This window comes from Chiloscyllium punctatum, chromosome 19 (genome assembly GCF_047496795.1).
Source record: "Chiloscyllium punctatum isolate Juve2018m chromosome 19, sChiPun1.3, whole genome shotgun sequence".
NCBI classification, from domain to species: Eukaryota; Metazoa; Chordata; class Chondrichthyes; order Orectolobiformes; family Hemiscylliidae; genus Chiloscyllium; species Chiloscyllium punctatum.
This window is the reverse complement of record NC_092757.1, coordinates 47,634,097-47,660,982: the sequence shown is the minus strand read 5'-3', so window position 1 is coordinate 47,660,982 and position 26,886 is coordinate 47,634,097. Positions and strand designations below refer to the sequence as shown.

Below are 26,886 nucleotides of genomic sequence, written 5' to 3'. Positions count from 1 at the left end.
GTCATCTGTCCCGATAGCCCCAGATACACCTGTCCCATCAGTTACAGATGTCAGGTTGACCTTCTTGAGCGTGAACCTGAGGAAAGTGACTAATTCAGATGGAGTCACCAGCCGTGCACTCAGATCCTGTGTGGACCAGCCTGGCAGGAATATTCGCTGACATCTTTAACCTCTCTTTACTACAATCTGAAGTTGCCACCTCTTCAAGAAGACCATCATCATCCTGGTACCAAAGAAAACACATGCAATATGCCTCAATGACTACTGCTCAGTGGCTCTGATCTCCATAATTACAAAGTGCTTCAAGAGGTTAGTCATGGCTCACATCAATTCTAGCCTACCAGTCTGCTTCGATTCCTTGCAATTTGCCTACCAGCACAACAGGTCCCTGGCAGACACCATTTCCCTAGCCCTACACTCGTCCCTGGAACATCTGGATAATAAGAGTATCTATGTCAAGCTTCTACTTAGTGACTACAGCTCTTCCTTCAACACTATAATCGCAACAAAACTAATCTCCAAAGTCTGAGACCTAGATCTCCGCTTTGCTCTCTGCAACTGGATCCTTGGCTTCCTGAACCATAGACTGCAATCAGTGAAGATAGACACCAACACCTCCTCCACGATAATCCTCAACACTGGCGCCCAACAAGGATGTGTACGCAGCCCCACCATATTCCCCATACACTCATGACTGTGAGGCCAGAATTCATCCACATGCCATCTACAAGTTTGCTAATGAGCCACCATTTTAGGCAGGATGATGAGTTAGAACACAGGAAGGAGATAGAATGTTTGCTGCCATGACTCAAGGATAATAATGTCTCCCTCAATGCAACTAAACTAAAGAGCTGATCATTGACTTCAAGAAGAAAGGAGGGCACACCCCTTTCGACATCAATGAAGCTGAGGTGGAGTGGCGAGAGTGTTGATTTCCTTGGAGTGACAATCACCAACAAACTGCTCTGGACCTCCAACATGGATTTGACAGTCAAGAAAATACAACAATGCCTCTTCTTCCTCAGGAGGCTAAGGAAATTTGGCATGTCCATAAGGACTCTCATCAACGTTTAGATACAATCTAAAAAGTGTAGAAAGCATTCTATTTGGGTGCAGATATGGCAAACTGCCCAGCTCCGTAAGAAACTACAGAAAGTTGCACACACAGCCCAGACAGCAAGCCAACATCCATGGACTCCATCTACACTTTGCGTTGCCACAGAAAGATAGACAACATCATCAAAGACTCCTCCCACCCCTGTTAAACTCTCTTCCGACCTCTACCATCAAGCAGAAAATACAAAAGCTTAAACACACATATCAACAATTCAACAACAACTTTTTCCCTGCTATTATTAGACTGCTGAATGGACCTCTCAAATTTCAAATGTAATGTTGATCTTGTTTTTGTGTACCTTCTCTGCAGCCATCATCTTAAATGCTTTGCTTTCTTTTAACAGCCTATGGTCTGTATGTCCTTGTATATTATGATCTGCCTGTACTGCCTACAAATCAAAACTTTTCACTGTACTTAGGTACATGTGACAACAATAAATCAAAACAGGTGATGTAGCACAAAACCTAAAAGAATTGTAAACTGAGGACTGTGCAGCACTCCTAAAGGACATTTACAAGTTGGCGGAGTGGGAGGATAAGTCGTCATTGAGCTTCAAAGCAGAGAAGTGTGAGGCGATGCGTTTTTGCAAAATTGAAAGACATTAGAAAATATGGGTTACAATTCTGAACGGGATTTAGGAGCAGACAGACTTCATTTTATAGCTCATTATGTCATGTAGACCTTACCACAGGCGGTGGGTGTCTATTTAGTTGGTTTGGGTCTCTAACTTTAGGCCGGTACGATTAGGGAGTCCTACTGGGCTGTGTTCACAACTTTCCATAGTTTCTTACAGTCCTGGGCAGAGCAGTTGCCATAACTGCACCCTGTCTGTATGTAAATGCACAGATTAAAGGTGGGAGGACAAGGAGAAAGAATAGTCAATAAAGCATTTAGTATCCTCTGTATTACTAACAGGGGCATAGAGTACAAGACAAGGAGGTGATATTGAACTTATATAAAACACACGTTAAACCTCAGATGAGCTAAGTGTACCATTCTGGGTGCCACATTGTAGAAGGTATGTGAACACATTGGAGAGAATACAGAAGTAATTTAAAAGAATGGTTTCAGGGATAAGGAATTTCAGTTATAAGGATAGATTAAATAAGGAGGGATTGTTTTCTTTGGAGAGAAGAAGGCTAAGAGGAGATCTAATAGAGGTTTTCAAACCTGTGAGTAGGGTGGAAGATGGTAAAACTGCCCACTTGTAAAATGAACAAGGAGAGGGCAGAGATTTAAAGTGATTGTCAAAAGAAAACCTTTTACACGCAGTTATGATATGGAATGCACTACTTGGAAGTGTGGTGGAGGTAGGTTCAATTGAGGGGTAAAATTATTATTTAAATAGAAACAACATGCAGGGTTAAGGGGAAAAGTTAGGAGATTGATAGTAGGTAATGATGCCCATTTGAAGAGCCAGGGCGACAAGATGGGTTGAATGGCCTCCTCCTGCAACATAACACTCCTTTGATTCTGTGAAACCAAAACTGAAAACAAAAGGAGGAAGTGAGGCTAAGATTGTCAGCAAATGCTCCATGCTCAATTGAAGGTGAGATGACAACCAATGCCTAGGCTTCTAAAAGGTTAAAGAAGTCATTCCATATGTTCCAAAACTGGAAACCACAGATGAACCGGGAAATATGTTGCCTACTGAAGACCTGCATGCGGTGTTCAACTCAGACGACCTGGACCTTTCCAGGAAATCCAGATACAACCTCTGTGAGGTCATTAGAGATGCCAAGAAGCAATACTGGACTAAGGTTCGAGACCCAAACTAACCAATCGGACACCCACCACCTGTGTGCTATAAAATGAAGCAGAACAGAATAGCAGACAAAAACCCATGTCCTCTTAATATGCTCAATACTTTTTACGCTTGAGCAGTTACTGAAACGGTGTCACCTGCCCTGACACCTTCAGATACATCTGTTCCTTCAGTCACTGCTGCAGAAGTTGGAACAGCCTTCATTAGAGTGGACACACTGAAAATGACTGCTCCAGGTGGAATCCCCGGCCATGCACTCAGATCCTGTGTGGGCCAGCATGCAGGAGCATTCACCGATATCTTTAACCTCTCCTTGCTATAATCTGAAGTCTGCACCTGCTTCAAGACCACCATCATCCGATACCAAAGAAAACACATGCAACGTGCCTCAACTACCACCACCCAGCAGCTCTGACCTCCATAATTATGAAGTGCTTCATTTCTAGCCTCCTAGCCTGTGTCAAACCCTTGCAATTTGTCACTAGCACAAGAGTTCCACAGCAGACACCATATCCCTAGCCCAACACTCATCCCTGGCACATCTGGATAATAAGGTTACCTACTTCAGGCGTATTGATTACAGCTCAGTCTTCAACACTATAACCCCAACCAAACTAATCTCCAAACTCTGAAACCTAGGTCTCTGCTCTGCCCTCTGCAACTAGATCCTCAGCTTCCTGATCCACAAACTACAATCAGTGATGATAAGCAACAGCACCTCCTCGACAACAATCCTCAGTACTGGCACCACACAAGGATGCGTACTCATCTTCCTACTGTACTCCCTATACACTCATGACTGTGTTGTGAAATTTCGTCCAAACGCCATCTACAAGTTTGCTATTGAGACCACTATTGTAGACTGGATACCAAACAATGATGAGACAGAATACAGGAAAAAGATAGAGTGCTTGATAGCATGGAGGAAAGATAACAATCTCTCCCTCAATGTCAACAAAACTAAAGATTTTTCATTATCAACTTCAGGAAGAAAGGAGAAGGGAGCTGAGGTGGAGAGGGTTGAGAGCATCAACTTCCTAGGAAGTTCCTAGAGCATCAACTTCCTACGGTAACAATCACCACAATCTGTCCTGGACCACCCACATTGATGCAATGGTCAAGAAGGCACAGTGTTTCTTCTTCCTCAGCAAGCTAAAGAAATTTGGCCTGTCCATAAGGATTCTCACCAACTTTTATAGTTGCACCACAGAAAGCATTCTGTGTGGATGCATTACAGCTTGGTATGGCAATTGCTATGCTCAGGACTATAAGAAACTACAGAGAATTGTGAACACAGCCTAATCCTTCACGAAAGACAAACTTCCATTCATTGACTCCATCTACAGTTCTCGACACCTCGGAAAGGCAGTCAACATCATCAAAGGCCCCTCACACCCTGGTTAAACGTACATACTAACAGATTTCAAAAATAGCTACTTCCCCACTGTTAATAGACTTCTGACTAGATTTCTAAAATTTCAAACCTAATGTTGATCTTGCTTTTGTGCACCTCCTATGCAGCCGTAACTTTGTATTCTTTGCTGTGTTCAATCACCCTATGATCTTTATGTGTCATGATCTGTACTGCATACAAAACAAAACTTTTCACCATACTTAGGCACATGTGACAATAATAAATCAAATCCAATCAAATCACATGCATAGCAATTGTGCTTCCTTCAAGAAATAAAAGAAATTGTGATTTTCATTGCCAAGGGGTTTAGTGGGATTACAAGGTTTCATCTATTACATTGCAAGAGAAATGATAATTGCTGCTCATTGATTGGAACAATCAGCAAAACAATATTATATTATAATAAAGCATCAAACTGCAAATGCTTGAAATCTGAAACAAAAACAGAAATTCAAGAAGAGATTCAGAAAGAAGGGTCACTGAACTCAAAACGTTAACTCTGCTTTCTCTGAACAGATTCGGTCAGACCTGCTGGGTTTCACCAATATTACAATTGTGATTGATGAAGGGTGAGAAATCACTGACACAGAAGAGAAAATGGGAATTCTTTCCCTTGGAAATGGAAAAAAAAGAGGTAAAACCCTACTGCGAATCCTCTTGCAAGGATGCCAGCCTTGAAAAAGTTTTCCTCCTCTCTCTACAAGAATCTCAGGGAGTCACTCTCCCACTGCAACTCCCAGGTCAGTTCCTCTGCCCTGAAGCTCTTCAACCATGTTGTGAAACAAACTCGCTACCACAGCCACATTTGCTTCCCCATAACTTGTCCGGACTTGTCCTACCTGCCTATCTTCTTTTCCACCTATCCACTCCACCCTCTCCTCCTTGACCTATCACCTTCATCCCCTCCCCCACTCACCCATTGTACTCTATGCTACTCTCTCCCCACCCCCACCCTCCTCTAGCTTATCTCTCCACGCTTCAGGCTCACTGCCTTTATTCCTGATGAAGGGCTTCTGCCCGAAACGTCGATTTCGAAGCGACTTGGATGCTGCCTGAACTGCTGTGCTCTTCCAGCACCACTAAACCAGAATGGAAAAAAAAAGTCAGACAACAAAACATCAAATATATAAGCAGAACAATTTACCTAATGCAGATGTCAAATCAGATCATGAAGATATCAGATGAACGAAGTCTTCACAAAGAAGTTCCAGGGGATGAAGATTGCACTGAATAATCTGTTTAAACTAAACTTATATTGTTTCCACATTGAATAATAAATCTCAGGACACTGAGTTAACACTGATTGACAAAAATCACTGATGCATAACAAATAACTAAAAAGGACCTAGCAATTTTGTGGATAACTAATGGCACAAGAAAGTTAAAATTGTGGCAGAGTGGTGATATCCCCCCATCTCATCAGACAGATAATGGTTTGTGTTTGTGGTGGTCAACTCTGTAACCCCACTCCACTGCAACTTGCCATGGCAGAATCCACTCCATCAGGTGCAGTGGGAGACAATGAGCTGAGAAGACTTTTCCCTGCATGGTAGATTCCAACCATTGATAAGCAGAGACTCTAATCCCTAGGCAGCCACTGAAGCAGAATGCAGGTTGGTTAACAGTTGGAAGATGTTTGACCAGTGGGACACAATGGTCCCTCCCTCCCTTAATGAGATCCTGCAGCACCCTTCTGGATTTGTTCGGCTTTTAATCCCACTTTACCTGATTGTCTGGGTCTGCTCTGGGTATCAATAAGCCAAGGCAGTTCTAACAATGGTATGTATCTAATGTTCTTTATTATTGCAAATGACACCAAACAAAAACTGCAAAAAAACCTTATCCTTACAATGCTTATTACAATCCTTATAATCACAAGTGAACTGGTTTACATGGACTTGTCTGAGATCTAGACCAAAACAGGTGATCAGTCTGCTCTAACCCAACTCCCAGCTACTGATTAAATGACTCCTTAATCTAGCTAACTACGCTGTAAGGCAAGTTTTCATCATATTCCTTCCACACTGACAAGGCTGTGAGTTCAAACCTTGACACTATCCAGTCTCCAGCAAATGATCACTTTGACCACTGGCAAACATCACAAATGTGTCATATTTTCCCAGGCTAGTCTGATTAATTGCTCATCAAGATTGCTTCTGTGTCCCTGGAAAGAGGCTTATCTCTTGAGCTCTTTTAACGAACTTTGACCAGCTTATTTAGGCGGCTTATATTAGCTATTTCCTTGCAGTTTTTGTGTAATCTAATCATGATATTTAACACAGCCCAACTCTAATCAAATACTTGAATTGAAAAATTGCCCACATTATCACAACTGATTACCTGTGTGCTTTAAACAGTACTTCAGTCATACACTGTGATAGTTTTATCACTGCTGAATTTACAGCACTTTAAGCACACACATTCCTTTAGCAAAACAGAGAAACACATTAAAACCAGTGACCTTTCTAATCATTAGGTCATCAACAGGCTTCATACATTTTATCTTGTTCATGCAAATTTTAAGTTAACATCTACAATTTCTCAAACATAACTGCGGTCACCCAGGTTTTGTTAATGTTCATGGGAAAACAGGACAGCTCTTTTCAGAGTTTAGGCATGGACAAAATGTATAGACACCAGACTGCCCAAATGTCAGGGTCCTTTAATCAATCACCCTGGCTCAGTCCAAAGGAATGCAAAACATGACATTTTGCACTGGCTCCTTTGCATGAATTGCCAGGAAGGTTACATATTTAGACATCATTCACCCTTTGGGTAAATAGAACAAAGAACTACAGATGCTGGACATCTGAAACAAAAACTGAAATTGCTGAAGAAATTCAGCAGATCTGACAGCAACTGTGGGGACAGAAGCAGAGTAAATGCTTTCGAATCTAGTGACTCTTTGTCAGAACAGGCTTCAGCTTAAGGTATGGCTTCATATTTATGTTAGGATTTACTCCCTCAGCCTTAAACTCTTCCAAGATGCCCACAGGCAGGGAAGCTACTCACCAAAGCTGATAGCTTGGTTAAAAAGCGAAAGAACTGCAGATGCTGTAAATCAGAAACAAAAATAGAAATTGCTGGAAAAGCTCAGCAGGTCTGGCAGCATCTGTGGACAGAGATCAGAGTTAAAGTTTCAGGTTGAGTGACCCTTCCTCAGAACCTGAGCGTTTGGTTCTTGGTTGCAAGAATGGGCCTGGGAGCCAAATCCTTTTGAAGCTTTCCTTATTGCCATGAGATAGCATGGATCAGAAAAAGCCATTGGACAGGCTATGTAATGACAGGGAAAAACTTAGACATTTGGCTCTCATTATCACAGTGCTTGCAGACAGTGGTGTAGGCTGAAAATAACAGGCATACGATGACACAAAAACCAAGAAGTAGACTAACTCTCCTCACCCAGGTAAGGGACATGTTGATCTGTGGGATGCAAAACAGTAGCAGATGCAAATTAGCACATAATCAAAGACCTTTGACAGAAATTTGAAGCTCTAATTTATTAATTCTAAAATTGCAGATTGAGTATAAGAACAAAGTTAAAAGGTTAGAAGTGTGATGTCAGAGGCTGAACTTCAAGAAAATTTTCTTTTAACAGAAAATAATGATACAATGCATTTAGTTAGCTACTTAGAGACTAGTGCCTGACATTACATCTTTGTTTTTATAAGATATATCTGTTGAGAAATTTATAGAAAATCGGGTGATATTAGAATGATGAATGAATGTCGCTCATCATTATAAATTTGTAAACACCCAGCAGTTTGCAGAAAGACAATTTAAGTTCCACTTCTCCACAATCAGGATAATATCCAACAATCCATCATTATACTGAACAAAGCTAAGTCAAGTTCTCTGTTGCCCTGAAGCAACCATTTAATGCAATTTGAAAAATTTTTAATATTATTTTATTTGGAATTATTCCAATCTCTACCATTTAGGGCTGGTATATAAGGTCATGGCAGTTCCTGGTAATAATACGACAATTATGGCTCTGATATGACATGCAAACCTACAGACTCAGAAATGAGCCAAAGGCTGTGGAGTCTGACTCCTGTTGGGAATTAATTATTTTTGGAGGCCTTTTAAAACTTTTGTCGGCAGCACTTTTTTGTGCTAGTCATGCCATTCATTCTTCAATTCGTTATTATTGAGAAGCAAGTCTTTTTTAAATGTTGCAACATTCAGAATAGGGTCACTTATGCAAATACAATTTAGATGGAATTTTCAAGAATACCCTTTCCAAGATTTTGAATAAAGCATGAAAGTAATTTGATACATGATGGGTGTAGTTTGCTTAGGAAGAAAAGTGTGCCTTTGGACATTACAATGTCAAAGCTCTCCACTACTGAGATTTTTCTTGTGATATTTCTGATTGTTGGCAGACTAATTAGAGACTTTTTGCTAATATTTATCAAATCATTAATTCTACTTGCTTCATAAGACCACCAGAATGGTGGTTAGTGAGTTATATGGAGTGTTTACCTTGAAGAGAAGTCAAAGAGATTTGATAGCAGTTTACAAAACCCTGAGGGGTCTGAATAGAGTAATCAGAGAAACACCATTTGCAAGTGCATAAGGATAAAGAACAAGGGGGCACAGATTTAAAGTGATTTATAAAAGAAACAAATATGATTTGAGAAAAAATTTTTTTTACAATGAATAATTAGGCTTTGGAATGCCGTGCCTTGGAAATACAGTGGAGAGACGTTCAATCGAGGCATTAGATAATTATTTGAATAGAAACAATGTGGGGTTTTGTGGCACAATGGTAGTGTCCCTACATTTGAGCCGGGAAGCCTGGGTTCAAGTTTCACCTGCTTCAGAGTTGTATAACAAAATCTCGGAACACATTGATTAGAAAGTTTATCAATCAGCAATGTGTAAGGTTACAGGTAAAAGACAAGAGAATGACACAAAGCCATAATACTCATTTGGAGAGTTGGGGTAGGCACAATTCCTTCTCATCATAACAATTCTATGATTTTCATTGAGCAATCCCGAAGTTCCTACATCAGTGGAGTGAGTAGTGCTCCCCACTGGTTGTTCCATTGTGATGGACGAGTTTCATACTCCATAGAATGAGAATATTTGTTTGTTTTAGACAACTGCACTGTCATTAACATTGTAAAGGACACTATGACAGCTTACAAACAGAAAAGAACAAAAATAACCTCTTCTGCTTAATTTCCTGCAAAATGTAACACTTTCCTTTTGCTTAACCCTCTTCATGGCTCTGTTCCAGTCAATTTCAAGTCATATTTATACCTTTTGCTACTTCTATATCCTTTGATCAGTTAATAAGTCACCTGACAAAGGAGCAATACACTGAAAGCTTGTGATTTCAAGTAAACTTGTTGGACTTTAACCTGGTGTGGTGTGACCTCTGACTGAATATAATGACATCTCCCTTGGGTGATAGGTATCCGATATGTTCGACACAAAGATCAATAGATTGCTCATTATAGTGACATGAAGCAATATGGGGTCTGTATGGGAAAATAACAGTGACGTAGATGATGGTCTACAATCTCAAATGATGAAGCAGGCTCCAGGAATTGAATGGTCTTCTCCTGTTCCTGTATTCCTATCTTATCCAGTTGGTCAAAGGCCGAACTATTGAAAATGCATTATCTACAAAAGTTGCAGCTGGAGTTCTACATCTCTTTGTTCATCACAGCAGAATGAAGATTTTCCAATGGTCCTATTGGGCTGTTTAACCAGCAACATTACTATCTTAGAGAGAGTAATAATCACAGTTCAATAATTTGAACTGGAATCCAGGTCTGTTCACTTAATTGGGTATCTTCTACGAGCAGAATTCAACAATAGGAATTTTGAAGTTACAATTGTTGTGAGAGAAATGACCAGAGGGCACCCATGTTTAAGGCAACTGAAGGGAAACTATCTGGTCCAGAGTTGGTGTCCGGTCAGTGAAGAATCTTATTGAATGTGCAGGGACAGACATAATGTAGGTCAGATGGGTAGGAAAAAGATGGCGCAACAAATGGAAGTTGATAACCATGATTAGGATCACAGTAAAAAACAAACTCTTTCGAAGATAGTTACTAGATCAACAGAGGAGGGGTTAAAAGGAAGATATATAAAAGCAGAGAGGCATAGCTTTGACAAGAAAAAAATACTGCAACTGCTAGGGAAGCAGAAACAGCAGCTGAATGAGGTTACTGACAGCAGTTGTAAAGTAAAAAATATTATGAATTGATGAGGTTGGCTTGGAAACTTGGCTTTGGATGATCCAAAGTTACAGTTGCAAGGAGTGTAATTTTATGACAAAGAACAGACCTTACTTAACCAAGTTACCTTGCCTTCAAGAAACAAGATGGTGTCGTTTATGACAAAAGTCAAGTTTTGTATCTTTTTGAGACATGAGGTGAGAATTTTGAAACCACCAGACTCATGGAAAATTTGAACGTACTCTAATCTTTTTTTTCTTAATTAAAACAACTTGAATAGCTGAACCTTTGAGCACCATTTCTGAGCAAGGTTTATACCAGTGACTGCTACCACAATGAAAAGCATTATTTGTTCTTTGTTCATAGGATGTGAGCATTGTTACCACAGCTGGCCTTTGGTGCCCACATCTAACTGTACTTGAGATGGTGCTGGTGGGTTGTCGGCCACACGGTGCCAAGAGTTTGAGAGAACTATTTGGAAGGGAATTCCATGATTTTGACTCAACAACAATGATGGAACAGTGATATATTTCCATGTCAGGATGATGTGATATGTGGAGAAGTTGCAGGTTCCCACTTACCCAATGCCCTTCAGAGTGTTGGGGCCATAATCGTGGAATGTGCTGTCAAAAAAAAAGTTAATCAAGTTGCTTGGGCATCTTGTAACTTGCACATTACAGTCACAATTTACTGGTAGTAGGCACGGTATCCCCTGGTTAGTACTAAATTTCCCCCTGGATTATGCTAAGGTTCTCAAGTGTTTTTGGAACAGCAAAAATCCAGGCAAGACTGAAGTATATGACTGGAGTCTTCCAGGTGGAGGCCAGGCTTTGCAGAATTAGGACATCTGATACTTATCACTCAATACGCAGCCTCTGACTTGCTCTTGTAACCACAGTATTTATGTAGCTGGTCCAATTGTGCTTCAGGTCAAAGGTAACTCTCAGGATGTTGATGGTAGGGAATTCCATAAAGTAATGGGTAGATGGTTAGATTATGTCTTATTGTAGGTAATATTTACAGGGTACAAGTGTTATCTGCTATTTAGGCTGCATCACGCTCTGAGGAGTTATAAATGAAATTGAAAACTGCAATTATCCATAAACTTCTGACTTACAGCGGGCGGAGGTTCATTGATGAAACAGCCGAAGGCGACTGGATCTAGAACACTAGTCTGAAGAACACTGACAGCAATGCACCCGAGAACAGTGGCCTGCAACAATCACAACCATTTCCCTTCATGCTAAGTATGAGTCCAGTCAATTGAGAGTTCCCCACCTATGAATTCCTTCTGACTTCAATTTAACTAAGGTTCTTTGATGCCATACTCAATATTGTCTTGATGTTTAGGGCAAGTGCTCTCATCTCACCATACCACTGCATTTCAGTTCTCTCCTCCAATCTGGGTCAAGGTTGGAACAAGTCAGATGTCTCACAGCCTTGGTCGAATCCACACGCAGAATCTGTGATCAGATTACTGATGAAAAGGTGCCATTGATGACTCTTTCTACTGCTTTGATGATGGTCGAGTAAACAAATACAGCAGCAATTGATCAAGTGCTCACAAAACTGTAATATTGACAAGATACCACTGCTGTATCATCGATTTTTATTCTTCAACATTTACAGAAGACATTTTGTCCTAAATATATTCGATGCTTTTATACAAAAGGAACTGCCACAAAGCTTACAATATACAAAATAAAATAATTTTGATTTTATACATAGTCTTTATGAACTAAGCCTACAGTTGATTTGTGTTGCACAGTCGGGATGGACTGCATAATGTCATAAGCTCAAAAACTTGAACCTTGATCATGAGACCAGAAGATATCAGAGCAGAATTAAAATCAGGAAAATCAGAACATTACTCTTCTCAAAGTGGTTATTTCAGTTAAATCATGCTTTATTTATAATTCAAAGAGCAGTATTCTATGAATAATGGTAACAGCCTTCAATGTAAATTAGGATTCAGCCAACAATAAAATGTTGAACTAAAAATAAACATATTCATTTCCAAGATTATCTGAACAGCCACCCTGACAGGGCAGCAATTTCAAGAGGATGAGCTAGGTGCAGTACAGGAGCCACTTAATCCATTTCATAGGCTTCATTCGTGGCAAGAACTGCTATGGCAGCATCTGGATCATTTCATCTGGGTCCAAAACAAACTAAACTTTCAGGCTTAAAATGTACAGTACATTGACAAACTCATTGAAAAATAATTGCTTTAACAGAATATCTGGCTTAATCATTTCCCCATTCTTACACAATGCACAGAAGTAACATGTAATCTAATCTAATCATATATTATTTATTTTATCTAATTAATAATTCATATTTATATCAAGCAGAAAAACATCTAAATGTCAAGCAAAACTTCTGCAGAATTATCTGGTCACAAATAGATCAAACTTGTGTAGAGATCTTGAGCTAAAGGGAAATGTTATTCATGCAAAAATTAACTTGTTAATTTGGATGAAGTAGAATACCATTTAACTGAGAAAGTTTTTAAAATGTATTATGTACATTTTATATTTCTGTTTAATAGTCTGCTTGTTAGTCTCTCACTTTGATAGAGATGAATAGTGTATTCAGAATACTATGTACAATGATGAATTACAACTAACAACAGCAATTCTGAGAAATTAGACAGTTTTGTGCTATATGGAACATGCCTAGAATAAACCTAAGCTCAAGCACGACAGTGTGCTAAACTAAACGATTTTACTGAGCAACGCCGTACATTTGAAATGGCATTACAGTATTGACATAATGCATGGACACATGATTTATTGAGTTGAGGTTCTATTTTTGTCATTTTGGTCAATGACTACAGGTAGACTCCATTAACATCATTATTTCCAAGCTTTGCATTTACAGTAACAATCTCAAGGTTCCAGCTACTTGGGTCGTGTCTGAAATTTCTAATTTTTATCTGCAATCTGGGACAGGTACACCATACCTGCACCCCTGCCCAGCCAAGACCTCCCAATGCCTCCCAACTCCCAACCCACTGCATGCCCAACCAATGGACTCTTCACTTTGTCGCATTGATCAGCTCAACACAAAAGCACCGATTTGGAATCTTTGCTTCATTACTCACAGGACCTAAGAGGACTGAATGGTAAACAAATTGAATCACAAGCTTCATACTTTCAACAAGTACTATAATTGTCTTGAATGAATTCAAGATAGCCAGCAAATTGGACCAAATACAATGCAATGGATTAGACATTAAATAAAATTGTGGACTGTGGGAAAAAGATCAGCATAATTAAGATGACATACTGTGCTAGCAAAAGTAGCAATCAATTACTTTGAGATCCACAAATTAAACTGATGAAAAGCAAACTAATTGAGCTGCACCTCAACAACAGAACTGATCACTAAAAGAGTCAATGTTATTAACAACTACAATTCAACAACCCCCACACTGCTTCTGGAACCTACCAACTATTAACGAAATTCTGACTTTTATGATCAAGTTCATAAAATTTCTTGCAAAATGTGTTATTTCCCACATAATTCAAGATAGAATAAACCAGTTAAAACAAATCACATCACTCAGATCTCATTTTAATTTATGAATCTGTCAGTGTCTTTCTCATGAATCCTCCATGCACTTAACAAGCCTTCAGGTGCTAATTAACATTTGAAGACTCACTGAATCAATACCAAGATTTTGACAGTTTTTTTTGTTTTTGAATTATCCACTAGACAATTTCTCTTCCCCATTAATTCAAATGCATTTTGATATCAAATCTTAAGTCACCTTCACTATGCATAAAAGATAATGAGAAGAAAAAACACCATCAGTTCTCTGGTTCTAAATTTATAAGAAATTGATATTATTTTACCAATGTATTGCCAACAATTCAAAATTATGAAAGCTAACTTTTCCTAGAATATAACCATCCATCTTAGTTCATCCAAACTGGTCTAAATGTTTACAGACGCACAGCTCCTAAAATATGAAACCATTTTATTTGAATACAATGATTCAATTTCTATGTTAGAAACTTTAATTTTTTTTATGATGCTCATGTTAAACTCTCTGGCCTCGAGAATTTATTCCCATTTGGTCGTGCTGTGTCTCATTCCCATTTATTAAGATGGTACTCATATACACGTTACTCTAGTCACTTCAGCCACTCACAAAGGCAAAGGACAACTGAGACTAGCCTCACTTTAAAGACAAATAATTGAATACGGATGCCAATTGACAACAGGACACAATTCTTGCAAAGCCCAGCCAATTAACCAAAACTTCTTTCAAAATCCAATCACTGTTAAACTGTCAATAAAAACATGAATCAAATGTTATAGCAACAGTGCTCCTTTCTAAGTACATGAATCATTGACTTGCAAAACTGAGGGAATGCTCATGAGAACACTTAAATATTGGTTCACAAAGCTAATCTTACCTCACAGCTGCAACATCTATATCAATGGCAAATGAGAAGATAGCAGTTGATGGAGAAAAACTAAGTAAAGATTCTGCTTAAATATTCCAACTTTTCCATTAACTTCTTTGGGATAATATGAATGCCGTGGCTTAAAAAAAGTGGGGTTATTGATTCCATTCAACAAGTTTAGGAAAAAACTGTAAATACAAAACTGCTCACATCATTTCTACTACTCAGAATTTATTTTTAAAAATAATATTAACTGAAGGAAATAAATTGCTCAGACTTAAATATTGTATAATTCTTTCTGATCTGAAAATGAGAAACTGTGTGCAAAACTCCTTTTCAACATTATGCTGATATAGCAGTTGAAACTCCTTGCCAGGAGTGAAATTGAAGATGGCTGAAGTGAAAATTTCCAATGGCAAATTAATTAGACAATTGCATTTTGATTGAGATCTAGAAAAGAAAATTTCTCAGCAAAACAAAAAATTGATACTGCTGAAAGGAGAAAAATATTTTGCATTCAGACGAAATTGATGATGAGCTGTTTTCTTGAATCATTGCAGTTCTTCAGGTGTAGATAAACCCATAGTGCTGTTAGGAAGGGATTCTGGGATTTTGATCCAATGACATTAACAGAATGTTGATACAGTTCCAAGTTGGGATGGTGAGTGGTTGGAGAACTTGTAAGTTTTGTTGTTCCCATATATCTGCTTGCCCTTACACTTCTATATGGTAGAGGTCAGAGTTTTGAAAGGTGTTAGGAAAACAGCTTTAATTAATTACTGCAGTGCATCTTGTAGATGATATGACTGCAGCCAGTATACATCAGTGTTGAGGGGAGTAAAAGGGTGCATGTAATGCCAACCAGACTGGTTTTGCACTTCTCCAGGGTTTTTCAAGCTGCAATCACCCAGGCAAGTGGAGAGAATATTCCATCAGACTCCTGACCTGTGTCTTGTGAAGTGAGCAGGCTTTGAAAAGTCATGTTGAGTTACTTATTATGGAATTCCTAGCCCCTCTCAAACAGATAGGAATGACAACTACTTTTTCTGAAATGGTGAATAATCCTGATCGAATCACCTTTTTTCAAGTCTGCCTAATGTCATTTTTGGAATGCTGGATAAAAACAGACACACACTTTAGAAAATTCCCAGGAAATACTTTATGCAAAAAATTCTACCTGTAATTCACTGTTTCCAGTTTATAATTGAGGACATTGGGGAAAGAATAGAACTCAAGCTGTGTACCTTGTGCACCAAGCAAATTACCACAGAATGGATAAAATCAGGGAATCGAACATGTGGCTCAAAGATTGAGAGAGAGAGAAATGCACTTTGATTCATGGGACACCCACCCAGTAATAGGGAAAAGAGACATTTACTGATCAGCACTGGGACCAGTGTGCTGACAAGCCATAACTAAGACAGTAGAGAGGGTTTTAAACTAAATAGGTTTACAGCTGGAGGGGGGTTTCCATGACAGAAATTTGAAAAGTTAACAGAAAAGGAAAGGCAATTGTACAGGATACAATGCAAGTAATGACAATCAGTGTGTGAAAGGAAGAGGCAGGATGAAAATATGAGTGCACCATCTACCCTTTCATTCCTCAGCTTAACAAGAATCTTGCTATTTCCACCATAAATATACTTAATGAGTGCACCTTCAGACACTTAAGGATGTAATAAACAGCGTAGATGGAGAAATCAGTATGTGTAGCGTATTTGGATTTCCAAAAGGCATTCAATAAGGTGCCACATCAAAGATGTGACAAGAGTTTATGATATCAGTGATGATATTGGCATGATTGCAAGAAACAGAGGCTGGATAAACTGATTATTTTCAGGTTGGCAAACAATAATTAGTAACGTGCTGCAGGAATCAGAGCTCAGGTCTAATACTTTCAATCTATGTTAATGACAAGAATGCAGGAAAAGTCTGTGTTACGGTCAATTTTGATACAAAGATAGGGATGAAATTAAACTGTGAGAAGTGTAATGAGTATGCAGTGAAAACAAAGTGCTGGAGAAAGTCAGCGGATCTGGCAGCATCTGTGGAGAGAGAAACAGAGTGAATGGTTCAAATTCAATACGTAGAGTAGCTTTTATTTGTCATTTCTATCATATACAACTAACACAGTAAACATGAAGCAGCGTTCCTCCATATGTCTCTTCTTTAAACAGTAATAGCTATACTGGACTCATAACGTTAACTCTTTATCTCTCCACAGATGTTGCCAGACCTGATTTTCTCCAGCACTTTATTTTATTTTAGATTTCCAGTATCAGCTTTACACAAGAGAGTCTGCAAATGGATATAGTCAGGTGAACTGTGTAGGCAGAAATTTAGCAGTTTGAGTTTAATGTGAAATATGAGATACGTCAACTTTGTAGGAAGGCTACAAAATATTACTGAGGGAGCTGGGTGTTCTTGTACATAAATCACAGGAAGTTGGAATTACAGAGGTCCAGCATGCAGGTAATTAGGAACATAAGTAGAATGTTGGTCTATAATGCAAGGGGGATGGGGTACGCAAGTATGGAAGTAATGCTCCAACTGTGCAGCACATTAGTCACTACACTTGAAGTAGAGAACAATTTTTAATCGCCTTATCCAAGTAAGGATAAGTATATAGTTGCATTGGAAGTTGATCAGAGAAGATTCACTGGGCTGACTATGGATGAAGGAATTATCTTGAGGAATGACACTTTTTTTTAAGCAGTTTAGAAGAATTAGGCAATATCTAAATGGACCAAAAAAAATGGCTGGACAGAGAACGTACTGAGATGAAGTGAGGTATTGCATTTTGGTAAGGCAAACCAGTGCAGAGACTTATACAGTGAATGGTAGAGACTTGAGGATGCAGGTGCATAGACAGGGTTGTGAAGGCAGCATTTGGCATGCTTGCCTTCATTGGTCCAAACTTTGAGTACAGGTATTGGGACATCATGTTGCTGCTGTACAGAACATTGGCGAGAATATTGCATATAATTCTAGTCGTCCTTCTGTAGGGAGAATATTGTAAAACTTAAGAAGGTGCAGAAAAGATTTCCAAGCACGTTGCCAGGACTGGAGGGTTTGAGTTATAAGTATAGGCTGGGGCATTTTTCCCTGGAGCATTGGAGACTGAAAGGTGACATAAAAGATGTTTACAAATTCATGAGGGATGATGTATAGGGTGAAGAACCAAGATCTTTTTCCTAGGGTGGGGAGCACAATATTAAAAGGCATAGGTTTAAGGTGAGGAGGGAAAGTTTTAGAAAGGACCAAAGGGGCAACTTTTTCCACAGAAGGTGGTGGGTTTATCGAACGAGCTGCCAGAGGAAATGGTGGAAACATTGGGTCAAATGCTGGCAAATGGGACTAGGTCAGATTGGGATGTCTGGTCAGTACGGATGAGTTAGACCAAAGGGTCTGTTTCCATGCAATATGACTCAAAGGGTTAATGGGGAAAGTGAGAAATGTGTATGTTACCCAATAGTCAAGTGTACAATACCACAACATTTTCAAACTATTTTACAGTCAATCTGATTATTGCTCTGAGAGAAATAAAAATTGCCACGGAATTCACATTTCAGCAGTTGTGGGAAGACTGCTTTATAGTTGCCCAATAAAAGCAACAGAGATCTACCCATGAACGAGTTGGACCGTAGGGTCTATTTCCATGTTCTACAGCTCTATGACTGTATGCCATTGTCTGAACAGGTAAAGGATATCAGAAGGATTCAGTTTAGCAACTGTGCTTTCACAAATGAGCTACTAAATGGCACTTCAGCAAGATCTGAGGTGACAAATTCCAGTCATTCATGAAATTAGGAATCCTTGATGTTTATGAGACTGAGAATAATATTACATCACTAAAGTCAAACTCAAGGCGATAAACTGTAGTGTTTCCAGGCAACTGCAAATTAATTGCAATCAGCTATATTGGGAAGAACGTTTTCTCAGTTCAGTGTGTCAATTGGGGAGGCAGGGTTTGGGTTTGGGTGTGGGGTGGTGAGGGGGGGGGGGTGAGGGGGGGGGGGTGAGGGGGTGGGGGTGGGGGTGGGAGGGGTGAGGGGGTGGGGGTGGGGGTGGGAGGGGTGAGGGGGTGGGGGTGGGGGTGGGGGGGGTGAGGTGGGGGTTGGGGGGGGTGGTGAGGGGGGGTGAGGGGGGGTGGGGGGGTGTGCGTGGCGGGGTTGGGTGTGTGTGTGTTTGTGTGTGGTCGGTCGGAGTGAGCGAGGGTGTGTTGGGGTGGGTGGGGGAAGAGGGGGGGGTGGGTGGGGGAAGAGAGGGGGGGGGTGGGTGGGGGAAGAGAGGGGGGGGTGGGTGGGGGAAGAGAGGGGGGGGTGGGTGGGGGAAGAGAGGGGGGGGTGGGTGGGGGAAGAGAGGGGGGGGTGGGTGGGGGAAGAGAGGGGGGGGTGGGTGGGGAGAGGGGGGTGGGGGAAATGGGAGTGGGTCAGAGGCTTGTGTGAGTGGGGGGGTCAGGGCGCTGTGTGGAGGGGGTCGGGGTGGTGTGGTGTGTGGGGGGTGGGTGGTGTGGTGTGTGGTGGTGGGGCGGTGTGGTGTGTGTGTGTTGTGTGTGGGGGGGGGGGGTTGGGGCGGTGTGCGTGGGGGTGGGAGGGTGGGCTGGGGGGGTTGGGGCGGTGTGCGTGGGGGTGGGAGGGTGGGCTGGGGGGGTTGGGGCGGTGTGCGTGGGGGGGGTGGGGGGTGGTGTGCATGGCGGGGGGGGGGCAGCGGGGGTGTGGTGGGGTTCGGTGTGTGTGTTTGTGTGTGGTCGGTCGGAGTGAGTGAGGGTGTGTTGGGATGTGTGTTTGTTTCGCGTGGTGTGTCGGTGTAGATTAGCTTTTGTGTGCGTCAAGGGGTGGATCGGAGAGGTGTGTATGTGGGGGGATCAGCGTGCGCTTCGGGAGATCGGAGTGTGTATGGGAGGGGTCAGGATGTGTGGGGTTGCATATGGTGGTGTGGGTGCGCCGGGTGGGGTGGGGAGGTGAGGGTTTGCGTGGGGAGTGGGAGGCAGGGGTGAGGGGGTGTGGGTGGGAGGCAGGGGTGAGGGGGTGTGGGTGGGGGAAGAGAGGGGGGGTGTGGGTGGGGGAAGAGAGGGGGGGTGTGGGTGGGGGAAGAGAGGGGGGGTGTGGGTGGGGGAAGAGAGGGGGGGTGTGGGTGGGGGAAGAGAGGGGGGGTGTGGGTGGGGGAAGAGAGGGGGGGTGTGGGTGGGGGAAGAGAGGGGGGGTGTGGGTGGGGGAAGAGAGGGGGGGTGTGGGTGGGGGAAGAGAGGGGGGATGTGGGTGGGGGAAGAGAGGGGGGATGTGGGTGGGGGAAGAGAGGGGGGGGTGTGGGTGGGGAAGAGAGGGGGGGGTGTGGGTGGGGGAAGAGAGGGGGGGTGTGGGTGGGGGAAGAGGGGGGGGGGCGGGTGGGGGAAGAGGGGGGGGGGCGGGTGGGGGAAGAGGGGGGGGCGGGTGAGGGAAGAGGGGGTGGGTGGGGGAGGGTCAGAGGCTTGTGTGTGTGGGGGGGTGGGGTTTGTGAGAGTGGGGGGGGTCAGGGCGCTGTGTGGAGGGGGTCGGGGTGGCGTGTGGTGGGGGGGGCGGTGTGGCCTGTGGTGGGGGCCGGTGTGGCGTGTGGTGGGGGGGGGCAGTGTGGCGTGGGGCGGTGTGGTGTGTGGTGGGGCCGGAGGCGTTGGGGTGGTGTGCGTGGGGTGGGGGGTTGGGGCGGTGTGCGGGGGGGTGGGGCGGTGTGGTGTGTGGTGGGGGGTCAGGGTGGTCGGGGTGGTGTGTAGGGTGGGGTGGTGTGTGTGGGGATGTCTGAGTGGTGTGGGTGGGGGGGGGTCGGAGGCTTATATGAGGGGGGGTGGGGCGTTGTGTGTAGGGGGGTCAGAGTGGTGTGGGGGGAGGGGAGGGTGGTTTAGGGTGGTGTGTGTAGGGGGCCGGAGGGGTGTGTGTGTGTGTGTGTGTGTGTGTGTGTGTGTGTGGGTGTGTGTGTGGTGGGGTCGTGGTGGTGTGTGTAGAGGGAATCGGGGTGGTGTGCGGGGGTGGTGTGGTGTGTGTCGGGGATCAGGGTGGTGTGTGGGGGGGGATCGGGGTGTTGGGGGTGGTATGTGTGTGGGTGGTATGGTGTGTGTCGGGGGTCAGGGTGGTGTGTGGGGGACCAGGGTGTTGGGGGTGGAATGTGTGGGGGGGATGGGGTGGTGTGGGGGGATGGGGTGGTGTGGGGGGATGGGGTGGTGTGGTGTGTGTGGGGGGGGGGGTCAGGGTGTTGGGGTGGTATGTGGTGTGGGGATGGGGTGGTGTGTGTGGGGGGGGATGGGGTGGTGTGGGGGTGGGTGGTGTGGTGTGTGTGGGAGGTCAGGGTGTTGGGGGTGGTATGTGTGTGTGGGAGGTCAGGGTGTTGGGGGTGGTATGTGTGTGTGGGGGGTCAGGGTGGTGTGGGGGGGGTCAGGGTGGTGTGGGGATGGGGTGGTGTGTGTGGGGGGGGATGGGGGTGGTGTGGGGGTGGGTGGTGTGGTGTGTGTGGGAGGTCAGGGTGTTGGGGGTGGTATGTGTGTGTGGGAGGAGAGGAGCATGGGGTGGGGGGGGAGAAGAGAGGAGCATGGGGTGGGGGGGGGGAGGTCAGGGTGGTGTGGGGGGGGTCAGGGTGGTGTGGGGGGGGGGTCAGGGTGGTGTGGGGGGGGGGTCAGGGTGGTGTGGGGGGGGGGGGTCAGGGTGGTGTTGGGGGGGGGGTCAGGGTGGTGTGGGGGGGGGGTCAGGGTGGTGTGGGGGGGGGGTCAGGGTGGTGTGGGGGGGCTCAGGGTGGTGTGGGGATGGGGTGGTGTGTGTGTGGGGATGGGGTGGTGTGTGTGGGGTCGGGGTCAGGGTGGTGTGGGGGGGGGGTCAGGGTGGTGTGTGTGTGTGGGGTCAGGGGTGGTGTGGGGATGGGGTGGTGTGGGGATGGGGTGGTGTGTGTGTGGGGGGATGGGGTGTGGTGTGTGGGGGGGATGGGGTGGTGTGTGTGTGGGGGGGATGGGGTGTGGTGTGTTGTGGGGGGGATGGGGTGTGGTGTGTGTGGGGGGATGGGGTGTGGTGTGTGTGGGGGGATGGGGTGTGGGTGTGTGTGGGGGGATGGGGTGTGGTGTGTGTGGGGGGATGGGGTGTGGTGTGTGTGGGGGGATGGGGTGTGGTGTGTGTGGGGGGGATGGGGTGGTGTGTGTGGGGGGGATGGGGTTGTGTGTGGGGGGGATGGGGTGGTGTGTGTGTGGGGGGGTCAGGGTGGTGTGGGGATGGGGTGGTGTGTGTGTGGGGGGATGGGGTGTGGTGTGTGGGGGGATGGGGTGGTGTGTGTGTGGGGGGATGGGGTGTGGTGTGTGTGGGGGGATGGGTGTGGTGTGTGTGGGGGGATGGGGTGTGGTGTGTGTGGGGGGATGGGGTGTGGTGTGTGTGGGGGGATGGGGTGTGGTGTGTGTGGGGGGATGGGGTGTGGTGTGTGTGGGGGGATGGGGTGTGGTGTGTGTGTGTGGGGGGATCGGGGGGGTGTGTGGGTGGTCAGGGTGGTGTGGGGATGGGGTGGTCTGTGTGTGGGGGGATGGGGGGGTGTGTGTGTGGGTGGTCAGGGTGGTGTGGGGATGGGTGGTGTGTGTGTGGGGGGATGGGGTGTGGTGTGTGTGGGGGGATGGGTGTGTGTGTGGGGGGGGGGTCAGGGTGGTGTGGGGATGGGGTGGTGTGTGTGTGGGGGGATGGGGTGTGGTGTGTGTGGGGGGATGGGGGGGGGTGTGTGTGTGGGGGGATGGGGGTGTGTGTGTGTGGGGGGGTCAGGGTGGTGTGGGGATGGGGTGGTGTGTGTGTGGGGGGATGGGGTGTGGTGTGTGTGTGGGGATGGGGGTGTGTGTGTGTGGGGATGGGGGTGTGTGTGTGTGGGGGGGGTCGGGGTGGTATGTGTGTGTGGGGGGGGGGTGTCAGGGTGGTGTGGGGGATGGGGTGGTGTGTGGGGGGTCGGGGTGGTGTGTGTGGGGGGTCGGGGGTGGTGTGTGTGGGGGGTCGGGGTGGTGTGTGTGGGGGGTCGGGGTGGTGTGGGGATGGTGTGGTGTGTGTGGGGATGGGGATGGGTGGTGTGTGTGTGGGGGGATGGGGTGTGGTGTGTGTGGGGGGATGGGGGGGGTGTGTGTGGGGGATGGGGGGGTGTGTGTGGGGGGATGGGGATGGGTGTGTGTGTGTGTGGGAGGATGGGGTGGTGTGTGTGGGGGGGATGGGGTGGTGTGTGTGTGTGGGGGGGGGGTCAGGGTGGTGTGGGGATGGTGTGTTGTGTGTGGGGATGGGGATGGGGTGGTGTGTGTGTGTGGGGGGGGGGTCAGGGTGGGTGTGGGGATGGTGTGTTGTGTGTGGGGATGGGGATGGGGTGGTGTGTGTGTGGGGGGTCGGGGTGGTATGTGTGTGTGGGGGGGGGTCAGGGTGGTGTGGGGATGGTGTGGTGTGTGTGGGGGGGGTCAGGGGTGTTGGGGGGATGGTGTGGTGTGTGTGTGGGGGGATGGGGTGGTGTGTGTGGGGGGTCAGGGTGTTGGGGGGATGGTGTGGTGTGTGTGTGGGGGGTCAGGGTGTTGGGGGGATGGTTGTGGTGTGTGTGTGGGGGGGTCGGGGTGTGTGTGGGGGGGGGTCAGGGTGTTGGGGGGATGGTGTGGTGTGTGTATGGGGGGATGGGGTGGTGTGTGTGGGGGGTCAGGGTGTTGGGGGGATGGTGTGGTGTGTGTGTGGGGGGTCAGGGTGTTGGGGGGGATGGTGTGGTGTGTGTGGGGGGGGTCAGGGTGTTGGGGGGATGGTGTGGTGTGTGTGTGGGGGGGTCAGGGTGTTGGGGGGATGGTGTGGTGTGTGTGGGGGGGGTCAGGGTGTTGGGGGGATGGTGTGGTGTGTGTGTGGGGGTGGGGGATGGGGTGTATAAGGGTGGGGGGGGGTGAGTTGTGTGGGTCGGTGTGAAATGGGTCAGAGCTCAGAGTGGTCTCGGTGCGGTGTTGCCTCTCTCCCCCCCGCGGCCCGGTACCTACCCCCGGCCTCCCCCGAAGCTGCTGTACTGCTGCTGCCGCTCATCGTAACTGTCGAAATCCGCCATGTCCCCGCTCGAGACAGACCGCGGCCGCTAGGACCCCGGCACCATGGCAACCGCGGCTGTCCCAGAACTGTGCCGGCAGCAATCTCCCTCAGAGACGATTCCAAATAACCATCCCCGTACAATCACATTCTGTTGTTTCCAAACTCAACTGAACCAATTTGGTAAATTACTGTTGATCGATAGCTCATCTAATTTCACAAACAATATTCAGGCAGATAAGGGAGGGAGAAAGAGACAGTCATGCGTCATGACCTTGTCTGTGTGAGGACCCCGAGAAAGCATGGCAGAAGTCAGTCAGATGGACAGAGAGGCCGCGCCGCAGAAATCCCTCATTTTACAGCAAAACCGCCGCTTCCTCGACTTCTTCTGGAACATCGGAAAAGTCAATCAAAAATTGCGGCTGCAAGGAATCGAGGGTCTATTGCATTATCTCAGCAAACCAGAGAGCAAGGTGAGGGCACGGTGGAGAGGTGTTGGGGGGGAAGGGTGGATAGGGATTAATGAAGGGATATGGGGTGGAGGAAAGGTGTTGAATGAGGGGAAAGGGGACAGAGGTGAGCGGTCGGGGCTGGGATGAAGGGACGAGGAAAGGTGAAGGGGCCGGGAGAAAGGGCAGGGATGACAAGAAGTAGGTGCAGGGGAGGGGGCTGGGATGAGGAGTTGCACCGGGGGGGGGGGGTAGGGATGAGGGTGAGAGTAGAAAGTGGATGGCGTTGGGAGGTCTGAGTGGGGGGAGGGGAAAGGGGGGGGAGGGGAGCATGGGTGGAGGGGAAAGGGGGGGGAGGGGAGCATGGGTGGTGGGGGATGGGGGGGAGAGGAGAGGAGCATGGGGTGGTGGGTGGTGGGGGATGGGGGGGAGAGAGAGGAGCATTGGGTGGTGGGGGAATGGGGGGGAGAGGAGAGGAGTGTGGGGTGGTGGGGGATGGGGGGGAGAGGAGAGGAGCATTGGGTGGTGGGGGATGGGGAGGAGAGGAGCATGGGGTGGGGTGGGGGGAGGGGAGAGGAGAGGAGGGTGGGGTGGGGAGAGGAGAGGAGGGTGGGGTGGGGGGGGGGAGAGGAGAGGAGGGTGGGTGGGGGGGGGGAGAGGAGAGGAGGGTGGGGTGGGGGGGGGGTGAGGAGAGGAGGGTGGGGTGGGGGGGGGGGAGAGGAGAGGAGGGTGGGGTGGGGGGGGAGAGGAGAGGAGGGTGGGGTGGGGGGGGGAGAGGAGAGGAGGGTGGGGTGGGGGGGGGGGAGAGGAGAGGAGGGTGGGGTGGGGGGGGGGGAGAGGAGAGGAGGGTGGGGGTGGGGGGGGGGAGAGGAGAGGAGGGTGGGGTGGGGGGGGGGGAGAGGAGAGGAGGGTGGGGTGGGGGGGGGGAGAGGAGAGGAGGGTGGGGTGGGGGGGGGGAGAGGAGAGGAGGGTGGGGTGGGGGGGGGGGGAGAGGGAGAGGAGGGTGGGGTGGGGGGGGGGGGAGAGGAGAGGAGGGTGGGGTGGGGGGGGGGAGAGGAGAGGAGGGTGGGGGGGGGGGAGAGGAGAGGGTGGGGTGGGGGGGGGAGAGGAGAGGAGGGTGGGGTGGGGGGGGGGAGAGGAGAGGAGGGTGGGGGGGGGGAGAGGAGGGTGGGGTGGGGGGGGGGGAGAGGAGAGGAGGGTGGGGGGGGGGGGGGGAGAGGAGAGGAGGGTGGGGTGGGGGGGGGGGAGAGGAGAGGAGGGTGGGGGGGGGGAGAGGAGGGTGGGGTGGGGGGGGAGGAGGGTGGGGGTGGGGGGGGGGGGGAGTGGAGAGGAGGGTGGGGGGGGGGAGAAGAGGAGAGGAGGGTGGGGGGGGGAGAGGAGGGGAGGGTGGGGTGGGGGGGGGAGAGGAGAGGAGGGTGGGGTGGGGGGGGGGGAAAGGAGGGTGGGGTGGGGTGGGGGGGGGGAGAGGAGGGTGGGGTGGGGGGGGGGGAGAGGAGAGGAGGGTGGGGTGGGGGGGGGGAGAGGAGAGGAGGGTGGGGTGGGGGGGGGGGAGAGGAGAGGAGGGTGGGGTGGGGGGGGGGGGGAGAGGAGAGGAGGGTGGGGTGGGGGGGGGGGGAGAGGAGAGGAGGGTGGGGGTGGGGGGGGGGAGAGGAGAGAGGAGGGTGGGGGGGGGAGAGGAGGGTGGGGTGGGGGGGGGGGAGAGGAGAGGAGGGTGGGGGTGGGGGGGGGGAGAGGAGAGGAGGGTGGGGGGGGGGGAGAGGAGGGTGGGGTGGGGGGGGGGGAGAGGAGAGGAGGGGTGGGGGGGGGGAGAGGAGGGTGGGGTGGGGGGGGGGAGAGGAGAGGAGGGTGGGGGGGGGGGGGGAGAGGAGGGTGGGGGGAGGGGGGGTGGGGGGGGGGGGGGGAGAGGAGAGGAGGGTGGGGGGGGGGGAGGAGGGTGGGTGGGGTGGGGGGGGAGGAGGGTGGGGGGGGGGGGGGGGAGTGGAGAGGAGGGTGGGGGGGGGGAGAGGAGAGGAGGGTGGGGGGGGGGAGAGGAGGGGAGGGTGGGGTGGGGGGGGGAGAGGAGAGGAGGGTGGGGTGGGGGGGGGGGAAAGGAGGGTGGGGTGGGGTGGGGGGGGGGAGAGGAGGGTGGGGTGGGGTGGGGGGGGAGAGGAGGGTGGGGTGGGGGGGGGGAGAGGAGGGTGGGGTGGGTGGGTGGGGGGGGGGGAGAGGAGGGTGGGGTGGGGGGGGGGGAGAGGAGGGTGGGTGGGGGGGGGGAGAGGAGGGTGGGGTGGGGGGGGGGGAGAGGAAAGGGTGGGGTGGGGGGGGGGGAGAGGAGGGTGGGGTGGGGGGGGGGAGAGGAGGGTGGGGGTGGGGGGGGGGAGAGGAGGGTGGGGTGGGGGGGGGGGAGAGGAGGGTGGGGTGGGGGGGGGGCGAGAGGCGGGGTGGGGTGGGGGGGGGGGAGAGGGTAGGGTGGGGGTGGGGGGGGGGGAGAGGAGGGTTGGGGTGGGGGGGGGGGGAGAGGAGGGTGGGG

General features: G+C 48.3%; 2 protein-coding genes across 2 annotated transcripts in view; one reads left to right on the top strand and one right to left on the bottom strand.

Moving 5' to 3' along the window:
- The window catches only part of eif4h (eukaryotic translation initiation factor 4h), a 52,289-nt gene extending 28,328 nt beyond the window's left edge, over nt 1-23,961 (bottom strand). The window contains exon 1 of the mRNA XM_072589334.1: nt 23,886-23,961. Coding sequence (XP_072445435.1) covers nt 23,886-23,950 — 65 coding nt within the window. The 5' untranslated portion in view covers nt 23,951-23,961. The remainder of the gene's footprint in view (nt 1-23,885) is intronic.
- A 231-nt stretch (nt 23,962-24,192) lies between these two features.
- Nucleotides 24,193-26,886, top strand: part of mybbp1a (MYB binding protein (P160) 1a) — a 98,380-nt gene continuing 95,686 nt past the window's right edge. Inside the window, exon 1 of the mRNA XM_072589331.1 lies at nt 24,193-24,401. Within this exon, the coding sequence (XP_072445432.1) occupies nt 24,231-24,401 (171 nt within the window). The 5' untranslated portion in view covers nt 24,193-24,230. The remainder of the gene's footprint in view (nt 24,402-26,886) is intronic.